General features: G+C 45.4%; 1 protein-coding gene across 1 annotated transcript in view; it reads left to right on the top strand.

The window, feature by feature from the left end:
* LOC137412978 (thioredoxin reductase 1, cytoplasmic-like) overlaps positions 1–14,324 on the top strand; it is a 110,936-nt gene that overhangs the window by 67,767 nt on the left and 28,845 nt on the right. Inside the window, exons 9-14 of the mRNA XM_068098338.2 lie at positions 6,387–6,615; positions 8,388–8,480; positions 12,154–12,230; positions 12,397–12,553; positions 12,720–12,827; positions 12,951–13,046. Of these exons, the coding sequence (XP_067954439.2) occupies positions 6,387–6,615; positions 8,388–8,480; positions 12,154–12,230; positions 12,397–12,553; positions 12,720–12,827; positions 12,951–13,046 (760 nt within the window). The remainder of the gene's footprint in view (positions 1–6,386; positions 6,616–8,387; positions 8,481–12,153; positions 12,231–12,396; positions 12,554–12,719; positions 12,828–12,950; positions 13,047–14,324) is intronic.

The raw sequence follows: 14,324 nt of genomic DNA, 5'->3' as shown, positions 1-14,324 counted from the left end.
GCATAGTGCCTCACTGAATTGGCAAACCAACCAGTTTTGAGGTCAAAAGGTCAACTCGAGGTCAGTCAACTCAAGCTCAACTCGTGAAATCGTTACTTTTCATCTTGTTGACACGAGCTTTGATCAAGATCGTCAATTTTAATCTTGATGAAATGGACAATTTGCTCGATCAATGGCAACCCTTTTTGGGGCGGGAAGGGTGGGAGAGGGGTTGATTTTGCAAGTATCGTGTTCTGCATGACGACTTCTTGTTTATTTATTTACTTACATTTATATTTGTGGGAAAATTACATGCCCAGACCAGGAATCAAACCCAGGTCCTCTGGTGAACTGCACCAGTGCTCTGCCATCTAAGCGACCCTGCTAGCGACCCTGATAGCGACCCTGATAGCGACCCTGATAGCGACCCTGATAGCGACCCTGATAGCGACCCTGATAGCGACCCTGATAGCGACCCTGATAGCGACCCTGATAGCGACCCTGATAGCGGCCCTGATAGCGGCCCTGATAGCGGCCCTGATAGCGGCCCTGATAGCGGCCCTGATAGCGGCCCTGATAGCGGCCCTGATAGCGACCCTGATAGCGACCCTGATAGCGACCCCGATAGCGGCCCCGATAGCGGCCCCGATAGCGGCCCCGATAGCGGCCCCGATAGCGGCCCCGATAGCGGCCCCGATAGCGGCCCCGATAGCGGCCCCGATAGCGGCCCCGATAGCGACCCCGATAGCGACCCCGATAGCGACCCCGATAGCGACCCCGATAGCGACCCTGATAGCGACCCTGATAGCGACCCTGATAGCGACCCTGATAGCGACCCTGATAGCGACCCTGATAGCTACCCTGATAGCTACCCTGATAGCTACCCTGATAGCTACCCTGATAGCTACCCTGATAGCTACCCTGATAGCTACCCTGATAGCTACCCTGATAGCTACCCTGATAGGGTTTCCCAGATAGCTACCCTGATAGGAGTTCCTGGATAGCTAAGATGGCAAATCACTGGTATGGTTCACCAGAGGGCCTGGGTTTGATTCCTGGTCTGGGTGTGCCATTTTCCCACATGTATCAATTTAATTATTTATAATCCTGTGTATTTTATTTATTACTCCTGCCAGGGAGTAATGCATTCGATTGTGTCCGTCCGTGTGTGTGTGCGTATGTTCGTGTGTTTGTGAACAAGATATCTGGAAAAGTTCTGAACGGATTTGGATGAAAGTTGGTGGGATGATTGCCCTTGGGATAAGGAAGAATTGATTAGTTTTTGGTGAAGCTCAGGATATTATTCCGGATCCAGAAATTTTTGAAGGATTTTCTTTACCATTGGAAGATGGGGCTGAGCAGCGGCCACCCACGGTGGGAGTATGTGCTCTACTGAGTGGCGTTCTAGTTTATTTATTTATTTATTTATAAGGAATCTTTTTCCTTTTTTATTTAAGGTACCTTGTTATGATTCAGTCTTGAAATTTGTGACTTTTTAATTTACTTTACTATCCTGACCTGGATAACGGCGCCTGGTGTTGGTTTAGCGGTCAGGGTGCCAGCTTGGGATCCTAGGATCATGGGTTCGAATCCCGGTCGATCGCTGAATTAACGCCAGGGGAGTTGACTCAGCCTGTCATCCTTCCGAGGTCGGCAAATTGAGTACCAGCTTGCTGGGATGAATGATCACGGTGTACCCCGATTCAGAATAGGCACACTGTATCCCTGCGCATCGTAAGAGCGTGACCAAGGGTTGGCGTCAGGAAGGGCATCCGGCCATAAAAACATTGCCTCAAACAGGGAACCATGATTGTCATAGGGCCCGCAAGGCTAACCCCCGCTCTAGTGGGGAAAAATGGCCTTAAAACGATCATTCATTCATTCATCCCGAGCTTTTCTCATATCAATCAAACAATTTGACCTTTCCTTTCCAATGTAGCTATCCTTTGCCTTCTTCATTTCAGTTATTTGAGGCTAGATGTATATTTACAAATTGTAGAAGGTGAGCATGGGTCCCCCTGCCATTCTCGCCCTCATCTTCGCCACCCCTCCTCCCCTCCCATATTAATGTTTGATTTATTAATTCACCCCATTGCCCTTTCATAACATGAATGCTACATTTGAGCTACCCTGGAGCCTCTTGGCCATGCTTTGGCAACAGGGCAACTCACATTAGCTACCTCCACGCTGCAAGAGAACTTGTGTTACACCTGCACAGTGGGGACTGTGGGGGTATTGCCTCTCATTGGGGAGCAGAGGCACTGGCTATAAAATGGGGGGAGGCATGCCAATCGATAGCCAGGGACAACTACAGAGCCCAGTGACAGCATGGAGTCAGACTCGCAGGGCAGGCATGTCTGAAGCTGTGCTTCCACAAAAGCAGCCTTGGCGTCTCTGACCCATGAGCCCAACCCGTGCTGCACCTCCTGGCACTTCATGGGGGGGGGGGGGGGGGGGGGAACGCTCTCGCTCGCACACACTCTTTCTCGTCTGTCAATCCTATGCTGCTTGTTCTCGACCCATGTTAAGAATAGGTGAACCTGTTGCCATCCAGTTTAAGCGTGTGGTTTGGGTTCCTTGGGCATTATTCTTCTTGTTCTCACTTCTTGTCCTCTCCCGCCCCCCCATCCCGACTATTTATTAAATCTGTTGCTTTTGAAGTGTCACTTTTGTCATGGCATCATCCTCCAGCATCATCAAATTCCCTATAAAACCGTATATGCGTGCTGAAACCACCACGTTGTTGAATTGATAAAACCTAACCACACCACCCGCACCACGTGCTGGGCCGCCGGCGCCGCTCCGTTTTGGGAGTTTGTCTCGCGTCACCTGTTAGGGATAGAGTCCGTTTGTATGTAGGTTTTAACATCCATAATCGCTTTTTGTATCTGGGCAGGTCATTTGATCAGTGTACTGCAACAACAAACAGGCATTTTAAGGCAATTTTCCCTGCTAGAGCGGGGGTTAGCCTTGCGGTCCCCATGACGATGTTCTCCATTTTGCCCTATTTTCTGCATCTCCCCTTGTTAACCCCCTTGCCCGCATTTCTTCTTCGACCATCTTTAGCCAAGTCTTTCTCGGTCTTCCCCGTCCTCTACTTCCTTCTACGTTCATTTCCATCACTCTCCTCAACCAGTCACTTTCATCCTTCCTCAACACATGACCAAACCATCTCAACCTGTTTCTCTTCACAGCATCCATCACAGACTCTATTCCCATCATCTTTCGCAATTCATCATTTGTCTTCCTCTCTCTCAAGGACACTCCACACATCCACCGAACCATTCGCATTTCCACCCTTTCCAGCCTTCGTTGCTGCTCTACGTTCATTACCCATGTCTCGCTCCCATAAATCATAACACTTCTCACACATGCAGCATACACCTTTCCCTTCAGCTTCAACGACACTCCCCTCCTCGTCAGCACGCCACTCGGTTCCCAAAACTTCTTCCATGCACATCTCACTCGAGCAACCGTTGCCGAGTCTGATCCACCTTCTCCATTCAGCATGTCTCCTAGGTAACAAAATGTTTTCACACCTTCCAGCTTCACGCCGTCTCCAAGATCCAACTCAACATTTCCTCCATCTGCAGCTCACTCTGTGCACACCTTACACTTGAATGTAGCTGCCACACTGGTTAATGATGCTCAAACCACTACATTTTTGATGAAACCACTCGGCGCACATTGGACATTGAATGGAATTCACTCCGACACCCTTCCTGCACACAGCACGCGGCCACTTCCCAGTTCTTTCCACCGCACCATATGCTTTACCACTTGCCATCACCTTAGTTTTTCCGATATTCACCTTCAGACCTTTTGTCTCCATACATTCCTTCCACTTGTTCATCTTCTCCTTCAGTCCATCCATACTTTCTGCAATCAACACCAGATCATCTGCATACAACAACTCCCATGGTAAACCCTCCTTTACGTTCTGAGCCAGCACCTCCATGACAGCAAATAGTAGTGGACTTAGTACCGACCCCTGATGCCCTCCCACCTTCACCTCAAACTCACCACTGTTCCCGTCCTTCGTCCTTACAGCTGTGCGCGCTCTTTTGCACATTGGCATCACTACTCTGATCAACCATTCCTTCACTCCTAACTTCCTCAATGCCCATGTCACTACTTCACATGGAACCTTATCAAATGCTTTCTCCAGATCAACAAACCCAAGAAACAACTTCTTCCTCTTCTCCATATACTTCTGCAACTGCCTCACAATAAAAAGCGTGTCAGTCGTTCCTCTTCCTGGCATAAATCCAAACTGCATTTCGTCAATCTTCACTTTCTTCCTTATCCTCCTCTCCAACACCCTTTCCAATACCTTCATTCCATGCTCCAATAATTTTATCGCTCGATACGAGCCACAGTCCAGAGGGTCACCTTTCCCCTTGTATAGAGGGACGAGGGTACTCAGTTCCCAATCCACTGGAATGCAGCCTTCTTTCACCACCAGATTGCAGATCTGTCATTCTCTTCACACCCCAATTTCCCGTTGCCTTCAACATATCTCCCACAACTCCCGTTGACCCTCCCACTTTTCTACTCTTCATTGCTTTTATCGCTTCCTCAACTTCCTACTCGGTTATCTTCTTTGCCGGTCCTAAAACTGGGTTACTCTCTATGTTGCCATCCCATTCATTCTCTGCATTCAACTATTTCCATATATCTCTTCCATCTTCCTTTAATTCCATCTGGGTCCACAACGATTTGTCCCACTTCATCCTTCAAGTAACTCACCCCCATTACATCACACCTTTCGCTATCTGCTTTGCAATCCTGAATACCGCTCTCTGACCCTCTTCCGAATCCGTGTTCTCCGAACATTTTCCGACATGCCTCCTGTGCCTTTGCCACCTCTTTCTTTGCAGCCTTCTTGGGTGCCTTATAACTTTCATGCTCTGCCTTTTCTGCCCCCATACCCTTCGCCTTCTGCCAATCCTTGAACTTCTTCCTCTTCTCATCAATCTTCTTTCCAACTTCATCCCACCACCATGTTTCCGAGTGCCTCGGTGGTCCTTTTGTCCATCAACATACCTCACCAACGGCTCCCAACAGACTATCTTTCATTGACATCCAACCACTTTCAAGCTCACCCACATCATCCTCTACCATAATCAGCCTCTCTTTTAATGCCTCCCTCACTGTCACCTCTTTCAACCTCCACACCTTCATTCTCGGTTGGTACTTCACCCACCGAGCTCTCCTCGCACCTTTCACCCTTATGTCACAGACAACCAAGTGGTGCTGTGAAACAGCCTCCTCCCCCGGGATCACCTTTGTGTCCCGGACGTGCCCCCTATCTCGCCTACGCACCAGCAGGTAGTCAACGGTTGTCGTCGACCCACCTGACGTATATGTAACAAGCTTATTATCCTCTTTCTGGAACTGAGTATTACAAATCAACAAATCAGCTCCATCAGCAAACTCCAAAATCCTTTCACCTTCTCCATTTCTCACACCATATCCGTAACCCCCATGAACTCCCTCAAAACCGACCATACTCCTTCCCACATGTCCATTTTGGTCTCCTCCTACCACAACAACTTCCTCATTTTTCACATTTTCCATCAGCTTCTCTATAGCACACCAGAACTTGTCCTTCTCCATCGCTCCGACCAACCTGCGGAGCATATCCCGAGATGACGTTCACCAAGAGCTTTCCAATCATTTTCACCATCAACCTATCACTCACTCCAGTTACACTCACCACACTGTCTACAGGCTCCTCAGAAAACAGGACACCAACACCATTCACACTTTCTGGGCACCCTTGCCACACAAACTTGTATTTCTGTCCCTGCCTACCCTTCACCATTCTCACACCACTTCCCTTCCATCTCGTCTCTTGCACACAACATATGTCCACTCTTCTTCTGACCAATACTTCCACCACTTCTCCTGATCTCCCTGTCATTGTCACTACATTCCATGTCCCAAACCTCAGAAACCGATCTCCACGTCGGGCATCAGACGTTTCGTCGTCATAAATGGAATGATTTCCACCCTTGCTTCGATCGGGTTCCCCACCTTGAGTTTTGACGAGAGGGAGTGGGGTCCCCCACGGGGTACTTCGGGCTGTACCCTGCCCATATGTAGTTGTAATTGTCATGGTTCTCTTTTTGAGGCAATGTTTTTATGGCCGGATGCCCTTCCTGACGCCAACCCTTTTAGTCGCCTCTTACGACACGCAGGGATACGGTGTACCTATTCTAAACCGGGGTACACACCGGGATCAGTGTACTGTCACACAATAATTCCGCCCTCGTTGGCTTTACTGTTTAAGTTTACTCTTTTGCAAATATGGCCTGAATTTAGATTTACCTGTTTATTTTCATAATTGTGTACACAAGTTTTACCTATGTTTTGTCAAACTTTTTTTTTTTTTTTTTCTGCAGTGATGACCTATTTTCCTTGTCTTACTGCCCTGGTGAGACGCTGGTTGTGGGGGCTTCGTACGTGGCCTTGGAATGTGCAGGATTTCTCGCGAGACTTGGTTTAAGTGTCACCGTAATGATCCGCTCGATTCTTCTTCGAGGTTTTGACCAACAGCTCGCAAATCTTATTGGTGACTACATGGTGGATCACTGTGGTATCAAGTTTATACGCCAGTTTGTTCCAACCAAGGTAAATATTTTCTTGCCATAACTTTTTTTTCTTTTCTTTTTTTAAACACCATTTTCCCCTTCATCTGGGCTCGATATGCTTGTTTGTTCATGCCAAACTACATTTCATTGCAATAATACAAACCATGCTACAAAAGTATTGTCATATCAGACGGCCTACGTTAACACAGGCTGTCTACGCCTGGATCCTTTGTCTCAAATGGCTGAACGGTTTCTAATTGCTGCGTCCACTTGAATTGCTCTCAACTTCACCATCCCCAAGGTTGCCCAAATGACCCAAAACTGATGGTGCACACACACAGGAAGCAGGTGGATGGAAGATGTTTTCTTACCCTTTAAAGGGGTTATTTATAATGAGGCAATATGTGGAGAAAGGAGTGGACAGGATGTGCAGTTTGGGACAGCAAGTGAGACAGAGGGTGCAGGGAATATGGAACTTGTGTACAGGGATGCATATAAATGAATAAAACCTAACCCATATGAGGCACCCCAGACCACACTTGTACAAACTTGGGAATTGCAGGGGGTGGGGAGGGGGAACTTCCCTTGGGCGATTGGTCATGTGCAGAGTGCAGTTTTTTTTTTTGTTTTTTTAAAATCGTTTAGCTTGAAAAAGTGTTTCTGTTTCTGAGAGCAGTCTCTCCCTGAGCAACGATTAAATGGAGCCAGTGATGAAGTGAGCCCAGACAAAGAGCAATAACAAAACCAAGAGCGAACTTCTCCCAAAAGTTCTGCTCTGTATGCGGGAGCGCTTCTTGACTGGGCCCTCGTTGAGCATGTTCCTTTGTCCATTCTTCACTACCCTTCTTTATTAGCCTAACCTGGTCTGTGCTTTTTCATACTCCAGCCCTTCTCTCCTCCTCCTCTGGTCCTTCTGTAGGAGTCTTCCTCTGGGCCATCCTGCCAATGTGAAGGCCCCAATAAAAACGAGTCTTTCCCTGCTTCCAGGCCCTACAGCACATTACGCCACCATGGTTTGCATGTACCGGCCTAAGATAGTGAATGCCTTTTTGAAGTGTGGCCTGCCTGCAAACCAGAAGTGTTTACGCATATAATACCACCCTGACTATGCTGACTACCCTGTCCATAAATTACATATGCTGTCTCAGTGTCACGTGTAACAAAACGACTTGATCTGACGGGTTCTTGTGGCATGGCAATCTAACATACTCTAAACACACTGACCATGTTGCACTTGCCATCTTTGGATCCTCCCTCCCCACCACCACCTTCCATGTTGCAGTATTAATTTTTTTTTTCCCGAACCCCACAAACTCCTCCAACATACCATGTATCAAATAAATTTGAGTTTGCCTATACTTTGAGCAGAGTTTGCCTGTACTCGAGGGTAAATCCTGCTGTAACTAATGCACTAAAAGAAAAAGAAAAATCTTCAACGCTACCCTGTTCCGTAGGGTTGCCATGCATTTTTGCCTTCCGTGATGGGTGCACAGCATAATGGGAGAAAGTTTCACAGTTGATGAAGGCATGAAACAGCTCTTCCTTTTCTGCACATAAAGGGCAACAACCAGATATGAGAAAAATCTAATAAATGCGTTGGAACGACAAATCCATTGGAACAGAAGCCAATGGAGATTACCTGTTATTTTAGTTGTTTTTTTTTGTTTGTTTTTTTCCCCTCTTTTTTTTTGAGTTCTTTTTATCAATGCATCTTGTCGTTATGGCTTGCTTTTAGCATTATAACAATGCTCGTAAAACTACCATAAGACTACTGCAGTGCGGGTTGTACAAAATATACTCTTTGCGTTGCAGGTTGAACAGATTGAGGCTGGAACACCTGGCCGGCTGCGTGTCTTTGGAAAAGCCACAGAGGGTGAAGAAACTTACATGGGCGAATTCAACACGGTACATCATTTTATTTATTTTTTCTCTGACTTTATTGCAATGAGGGTATAACCACCAATGTAGTTATTGTAATTATATTTCCTCTACATGTAATGTAGAGGAATACCTATTGTTTTTCCGAGAGCTTTTCTCCGCCACTAATTTTCTTCGGCCACTTTTTTCATGTCCGAAAACTTTTAAATCAATGTCTGCAACCGTTGGTCTGATTGGCACTAAATTTTCACCAAGTGATTGGCTAAACTTGTAGAATTTTTTTTACTGCTAATTATGATGTCATAGATCACATGGTATGGACACAATCTAGAAAAAACCTTCACCATTGCCCCTCTATCTCAAACTCGATGGGAAAAATTGAGTCATGTCACATCCTAAAGAACTCTGTATTGGGACCAAAAAAAATGTGTTTATTTAGTATATATATTAAAGGTGCTATCGTTACGAGGTTAGAATTTGATTCGACGTTATACGTCACGTGGTTTGGCCACCGTATTGTTTTTGTGAAAAACACTAAAACCCCTTTTTCTCCAACAACTGAACAGATCAAGCCCAAACGTTGCATGCATAATCGCATATCCATGATGAACAAAAGGTTCCAGGGTGATGTCATACGTCACGTGGTTTCGGAGTTATGACGTTTTTAAGCATAAACCTTATAACCCATCTCCTCCCTCATTTTTGAAGATATCGAGTGGATACTTTATACGAGACATGTCTCATTGTAAAGAATGCTCCATGCAGAATAACACATGCGAATGATGTCATTGGTGCCTCCATGATGACATAATTCAACGAGTACAAAACTTCATCTGATCAGGATGAAATTTCTTGAGCATAATCCCGGGATAAATTGATGGAGGAAAAAAAAACAAACTCTGAAAGCGGGGTTGTATGAAAGCGGGAAGGTGGAGGAAACCGGCCATCACTGCCAGCAGTTATAAAGTGGCAGTTGTAGTTATAATTTGCTTTACCCTAAAGGCCTTGGATCACAAAGTAGAAGCACATCTGCCAATGCCAAATAAACTACATCTTTGTTTGATACTGTCATTGATATCACAGCTGCTGTATCACCAACGGTTACTGCTTCCACACATGTGCACAATGCTTGTATCAACATGTGGATTTATTTTATTTTATTTTTTTGCCTTTCATGTTTATGCCCTGCCAAATGCTCCTGTGATGCTTGTGAAACCCCATCACCATAGCTGTTATAGAACTGTGGCTCACTCGTGTTAATCACATTGCTGTCTGTCATTGTCTTCTTGAGTTTTGTTTTTTTCTGAGATTGTTCATGTGCAGGAATACTTTAGACTTTAGAGATTAACAACCACGATGTGAGAAATATGTACACTATATAATGCTTGACTGTTTGCAGGAAATGTGAATGAATAATACAACAACAAACAACATGCATTTTAAGGCCATTTTCCCTGCTAGAGCGGGGGTTGGCCTTGCGGTCCCCATGACAATCTTCTCCATTTTGCCCTATTTTCTGCATCTCTCCTTGTTAACCCCCTTGCCCGCATTTCTTCTTCCACCATCTTTAGCCAAGTCTATCTCGGTCTTCCCCGTCCTCTACTTCCTTCTACATTCATTTCCATCACTCTTCTCAACCAGTCACTTTCATCCTTCCTCAGCAAATGTGAATGAATAATATGGGAGGATTTTGAGTTCTCAGCTCTGCATGGAGAACGATGACATAAGCCAATGCATTCGTGTATAATGCAATAAATGGAACTTGTATCTACTACACGATGAAAAAACTGATCACGTGATGTCATTTATTTATGACATCATGGGACACTGATTAAGTTCAAACCTCTGAATGGAAATTTTCTGAATTTCTGAATGAAAAATTTCAGAATCATTGGAATCTCCCACGATGAAGCTAACTCCAAGGGCCTTTCACTCACTCTCTGCAGGCAGCTTGGTGGTCTTTCCGTCTTCTAGCGACTCCTCTCTGGCCTTGCCCCCCCCCCCCCAGCTCTCTCTGGGCTCTGTCCCCCAAATATTCCTACAGGTCGCACAAGATCTGCCTGCAACCCTCTTGTGGTTAAACTGCCAAAATCAAGACTCTCTGCTCACCTTCACTCCTTCATTCCTCTTTTCTCCCGCCTCTGGAACAAACACCCTCACTCTTCAATCCCACTCCACCCTCCAGGTCTTTAAAACAGCTGTTCACCACCATCTCTTATCTTCCCCCATCCAAAACCTTGATATTTTCTACCCCTGCTAATTTCACCCCAATTCCACTTTTTTGAAATACCAACTTCTGTCCTGGAAGTCCTTGGTGTCCTTGTGTTTTATACTTCTCCCCCCCCCCCCCCCCTTCCCACACCTCCTCCCCCCAAGCCCTCTCCCTCCCACACTTCTCCCTGCTCTCAAATGTTGTGTTTGTGTGCTTCCCCTTCTCTCCCCATCTTGTCTTCCGCTCCCTCTTTTTGTATATTTTGTTTGTCTGGTTGATTTGTTTGTGAAATAAATGTTAGCTCTTTCACGAGCCTCGATTATGTATACAAAAAAAAAAAAAAAAAAATGCTGAACAATTACATGTCCATTTCATTGTGATTTATCATGTAATGCTGCTTAATCATTGTGGGGTATGTTTTCATGTGGTGATTCAAAGTGGAAGTAACGATCTTGATACTGGGAATGTCAATCACCAGCAACAATCATGCATAGAGGACCAGGGAGTGGTTGCAGTACTCCAGGCAGTTTAAAAAACTTGCATAGATGGGGCATGCGAATGTATCGGTTCTGAGCAGGAGTTATTGTCCCCCGTCGCACCGCGGAGCGAAAGCGGGACTATGGTTTGTCCGTCCGCCCGTGTGTGTGTGTGCGTGCATGCGTGCGTAAGCGAAGCGCCGTCAAAATCAAAGATGGCCGCCGCCATGTATGTCTGACGCCATGAATGTCTGAACCGTGAGTGGAATATCTTGAAAAATAAACGAACTACTAACTTCTAATCTGGTGTGTGGGTGTATCTACGCATAAGGAAGAACGCTATCGAATATTGGGTCGCCACGTCAAAATCCAAGATGGCCGCCGCCATGTATGTCTGAACCTTGTGAGCGAAATATCTTGAAAACTAAACGTACTACTAACTTCTAATCTGGTGTGTGGGTGTATCTACGCATAAGGGAGAACGCTATTGCAAATTGGGTCGCCACGTCAAAATCCAAGATGGCCGCCTTGCATCTTCCACTTGGTCAACTCGTCATTTCACCGACGGGGGACCTAGGCATAACGCTTGTTATCCTGGGATGTCAACTTGTTGGGATATCTCTTATTCTTCCAGTAGCTTCATAATGTGTTCTCGAGTAATAAACGGTTCCTTTCCTCATGTTGGAGCCTCGCAACATGGCTCGTGGAAGACCCTGCTTGAATGTGTCCAACAATTGGTTTCCGTGTTTTCTGAAAGATGTGCCATTGTAATACATTGTTAAATAATGGAATCCATGATTATTATTATAATTTTTGGATGATCCACACGCTCTAGTTCTAGTTCATGATATGATGGTTTTTTTTTTTTGACCATGATGAAATTGTGAGGCCGATGCTATCAACAAGGGAATTGATTACTCCTGTTTTTGTATGTACAAGTGTAAGCAAGATTGAAAACGTGCCCATTGTTTTTGTTTTCAATGCCACCCTCTACCTTTTTCACAACTTGTAGGTGTTGTTCGCCATTGGGCGTGACGCTTGCACCAGGAACATTGGGTTGGACACCGTCGGGATAAAAGTGAATGCCAAGTAAGACGTTTTCCCATCAAATTGTGCAGATGTCCATGTAAGATGTCATCCTAAAAATCATATCTTGCATTGGGAATTTCTACCATTGTAATAAGTTATTGATAATGCAGTTAAATGACCACAGTACGTGTGCAGTTTGCTCATGAGCTCTGGATTTGTGCCACAGGACGGGCAAGATTCCGGTGGATGAATACGAGCGGACCAATGTGCCACACGTGTACGCCATTGGGGACATACAAGAAGGAAGGCTGGAGCTGACCCCTGTTGCAATTCAAGCTGGGGTGCTGCTGGCACAGAGACTGTATGGAGGCTCCACGGTCAAGGCAAGGCAGGGGCATTGATTTGCTCCCTTGGGTCCAATTTAAAAGAAAAACTCTCCTTTTGGTGTTTTGGAGTTAAAGGATCAAAATATAGCATTGTGAATATAGTTTGAGTATTGTCGTAAATTTGTGATGAAGAATTGTGTTCCTTGAACTTGTTTACCTGCAGTGTGACTACTTGACTGTCCCAACAACCGTTTTCACACCGTTGGAGTACGGCTGCTGTGGGCTGTCTGAGGAACGTGCTGTGACGATGTATGGGGAAGATAACTTGGAAGTGAGGAATGTTTGACTTGTAATGAGCCACATAGGTTTGATAGTTTGGCAAATTTATTATTACTGAGCGAAACCTTATTATGGTAACATCAGTGCATTCAATAACACACTGACCCTGCGACAGGTGTACCACAGCAACTTCAAGCCTCTGGAATGGGTGCTTCCACAGAGGGAGCCAACCCAGTGCTATGCAAAAATCATCTGCCATATGCAAGACGATGTGAGTTTGTGGCAGTTTGTGGCAGTTGGGGGGGGTTGGGGAAGGAGGGGTGAGGGGTTGGAATGTATTGCGAATTAGTGAGGAGAGGAAGGGTCACGTGTTTGAATGGGGAGTAGCAAATGGTAGGCCTGTGGCCTGTGAAAATGTATGCCTGGCGGGTTAAATATTTCCACCATATTTCCACCATCCATGAGACCTGCTCATGTATAATTTTTTAATGATAGTTATGACGTCATAGGTCACGTGGTATGGGTGCCATCTTGGAAAAACCAAAAAACTTTGCACCTCTATCTCAAAGTGATGCATAGAAAAAATTGAGACATGGTTCATTGTAAAGAACTCTCCATGGGGAATAAAATATGTTGTCATCGGTGCCTCCATTATGACGTCATAATTTGACGAGTACAAAACATCCAATGAAGATGAAATCTCTTGAGCATCAAGGGACAAATTGGTGGAGGAAAAAAAAAACGACGCCATCAGTCACGTGGTTCGGCCGCCATATTTGTTTTAAAACGAAAGCCTTAAAAGCCACTAAAACATGTCCTGGCAAGGGTCTGCAATCTCTGATTGCTCTTTCTTGTTGTTTCTGCAATAAATTGTCTTGACCTTTTCCACATCAAAATTGCATCTTTGGCCTGATCTTGGTGCATTTGCCGGCGTGATCACTGCTATCTTTCATATCCTGTCTGTAGTTTGACGAGTCCAAAGTACAGTGGCGTCATACACAATGAAAGATCTACTCAATTGAACACTTTCATGAATAAGATTGCCTTCAGTTGGATTTGTTTTCCAGGAAGAGGGAAGTTGTTTGAACATCTTCCTCACCACAGGATTCAGTGTCCAATGGGTGGGGTAGAAGGGTGGGCTAACTGACGATATTGGATGCATCTGGATCTGTGTTTGAGGGAGCAAGTTTCTTTGGAAAATTTCCCAGGCCGAGTTGATATAATTGCCCCCTTTTGGATTGTTTTTAAGTTTCAGTAAAACCTAAATGATCTGCCAGACATCCCGAAATAACTTTTGTGCTTTGCAACATTTCCAATGTGAACTGCTGCCCAACTTCTCGTGGGGAACCCTGGCACACAATCTGACGTGCCACCCAACAATGTCCTTCAGCCGAGCTTGTCTGCCTCGACGATTCATGGGTTTGTCGTGTTTTTGTTTTTCCTTGTAACGTTGATGTCCTCGTAAAGGTGATTGTTGGCATGTTCAAGAAATTTACTTGAGGGAAGTGTTTGTGACGGTCTATTTTTGACTTGAAAACACCAAAGGTAG

The sequence above is a fragment of the Myxine glutinosa genome, chromosome 4, assembly GCF_964187855.1.
Source record: "Myxine glutinosa chromosome 4, kmMyxGlut1.1, whole genome shotgun sequence".
NCBI classification, from domain to species: domain Eukaryota; kingdom Metazoa; phylum Chordata; class Myxini; order Myxiniformes; family Myxinidae; genus Myxine; species Myxine glutinosa.
This window is presented reverse-complemented; position numbering and strand designations above follow the sequence as displayed.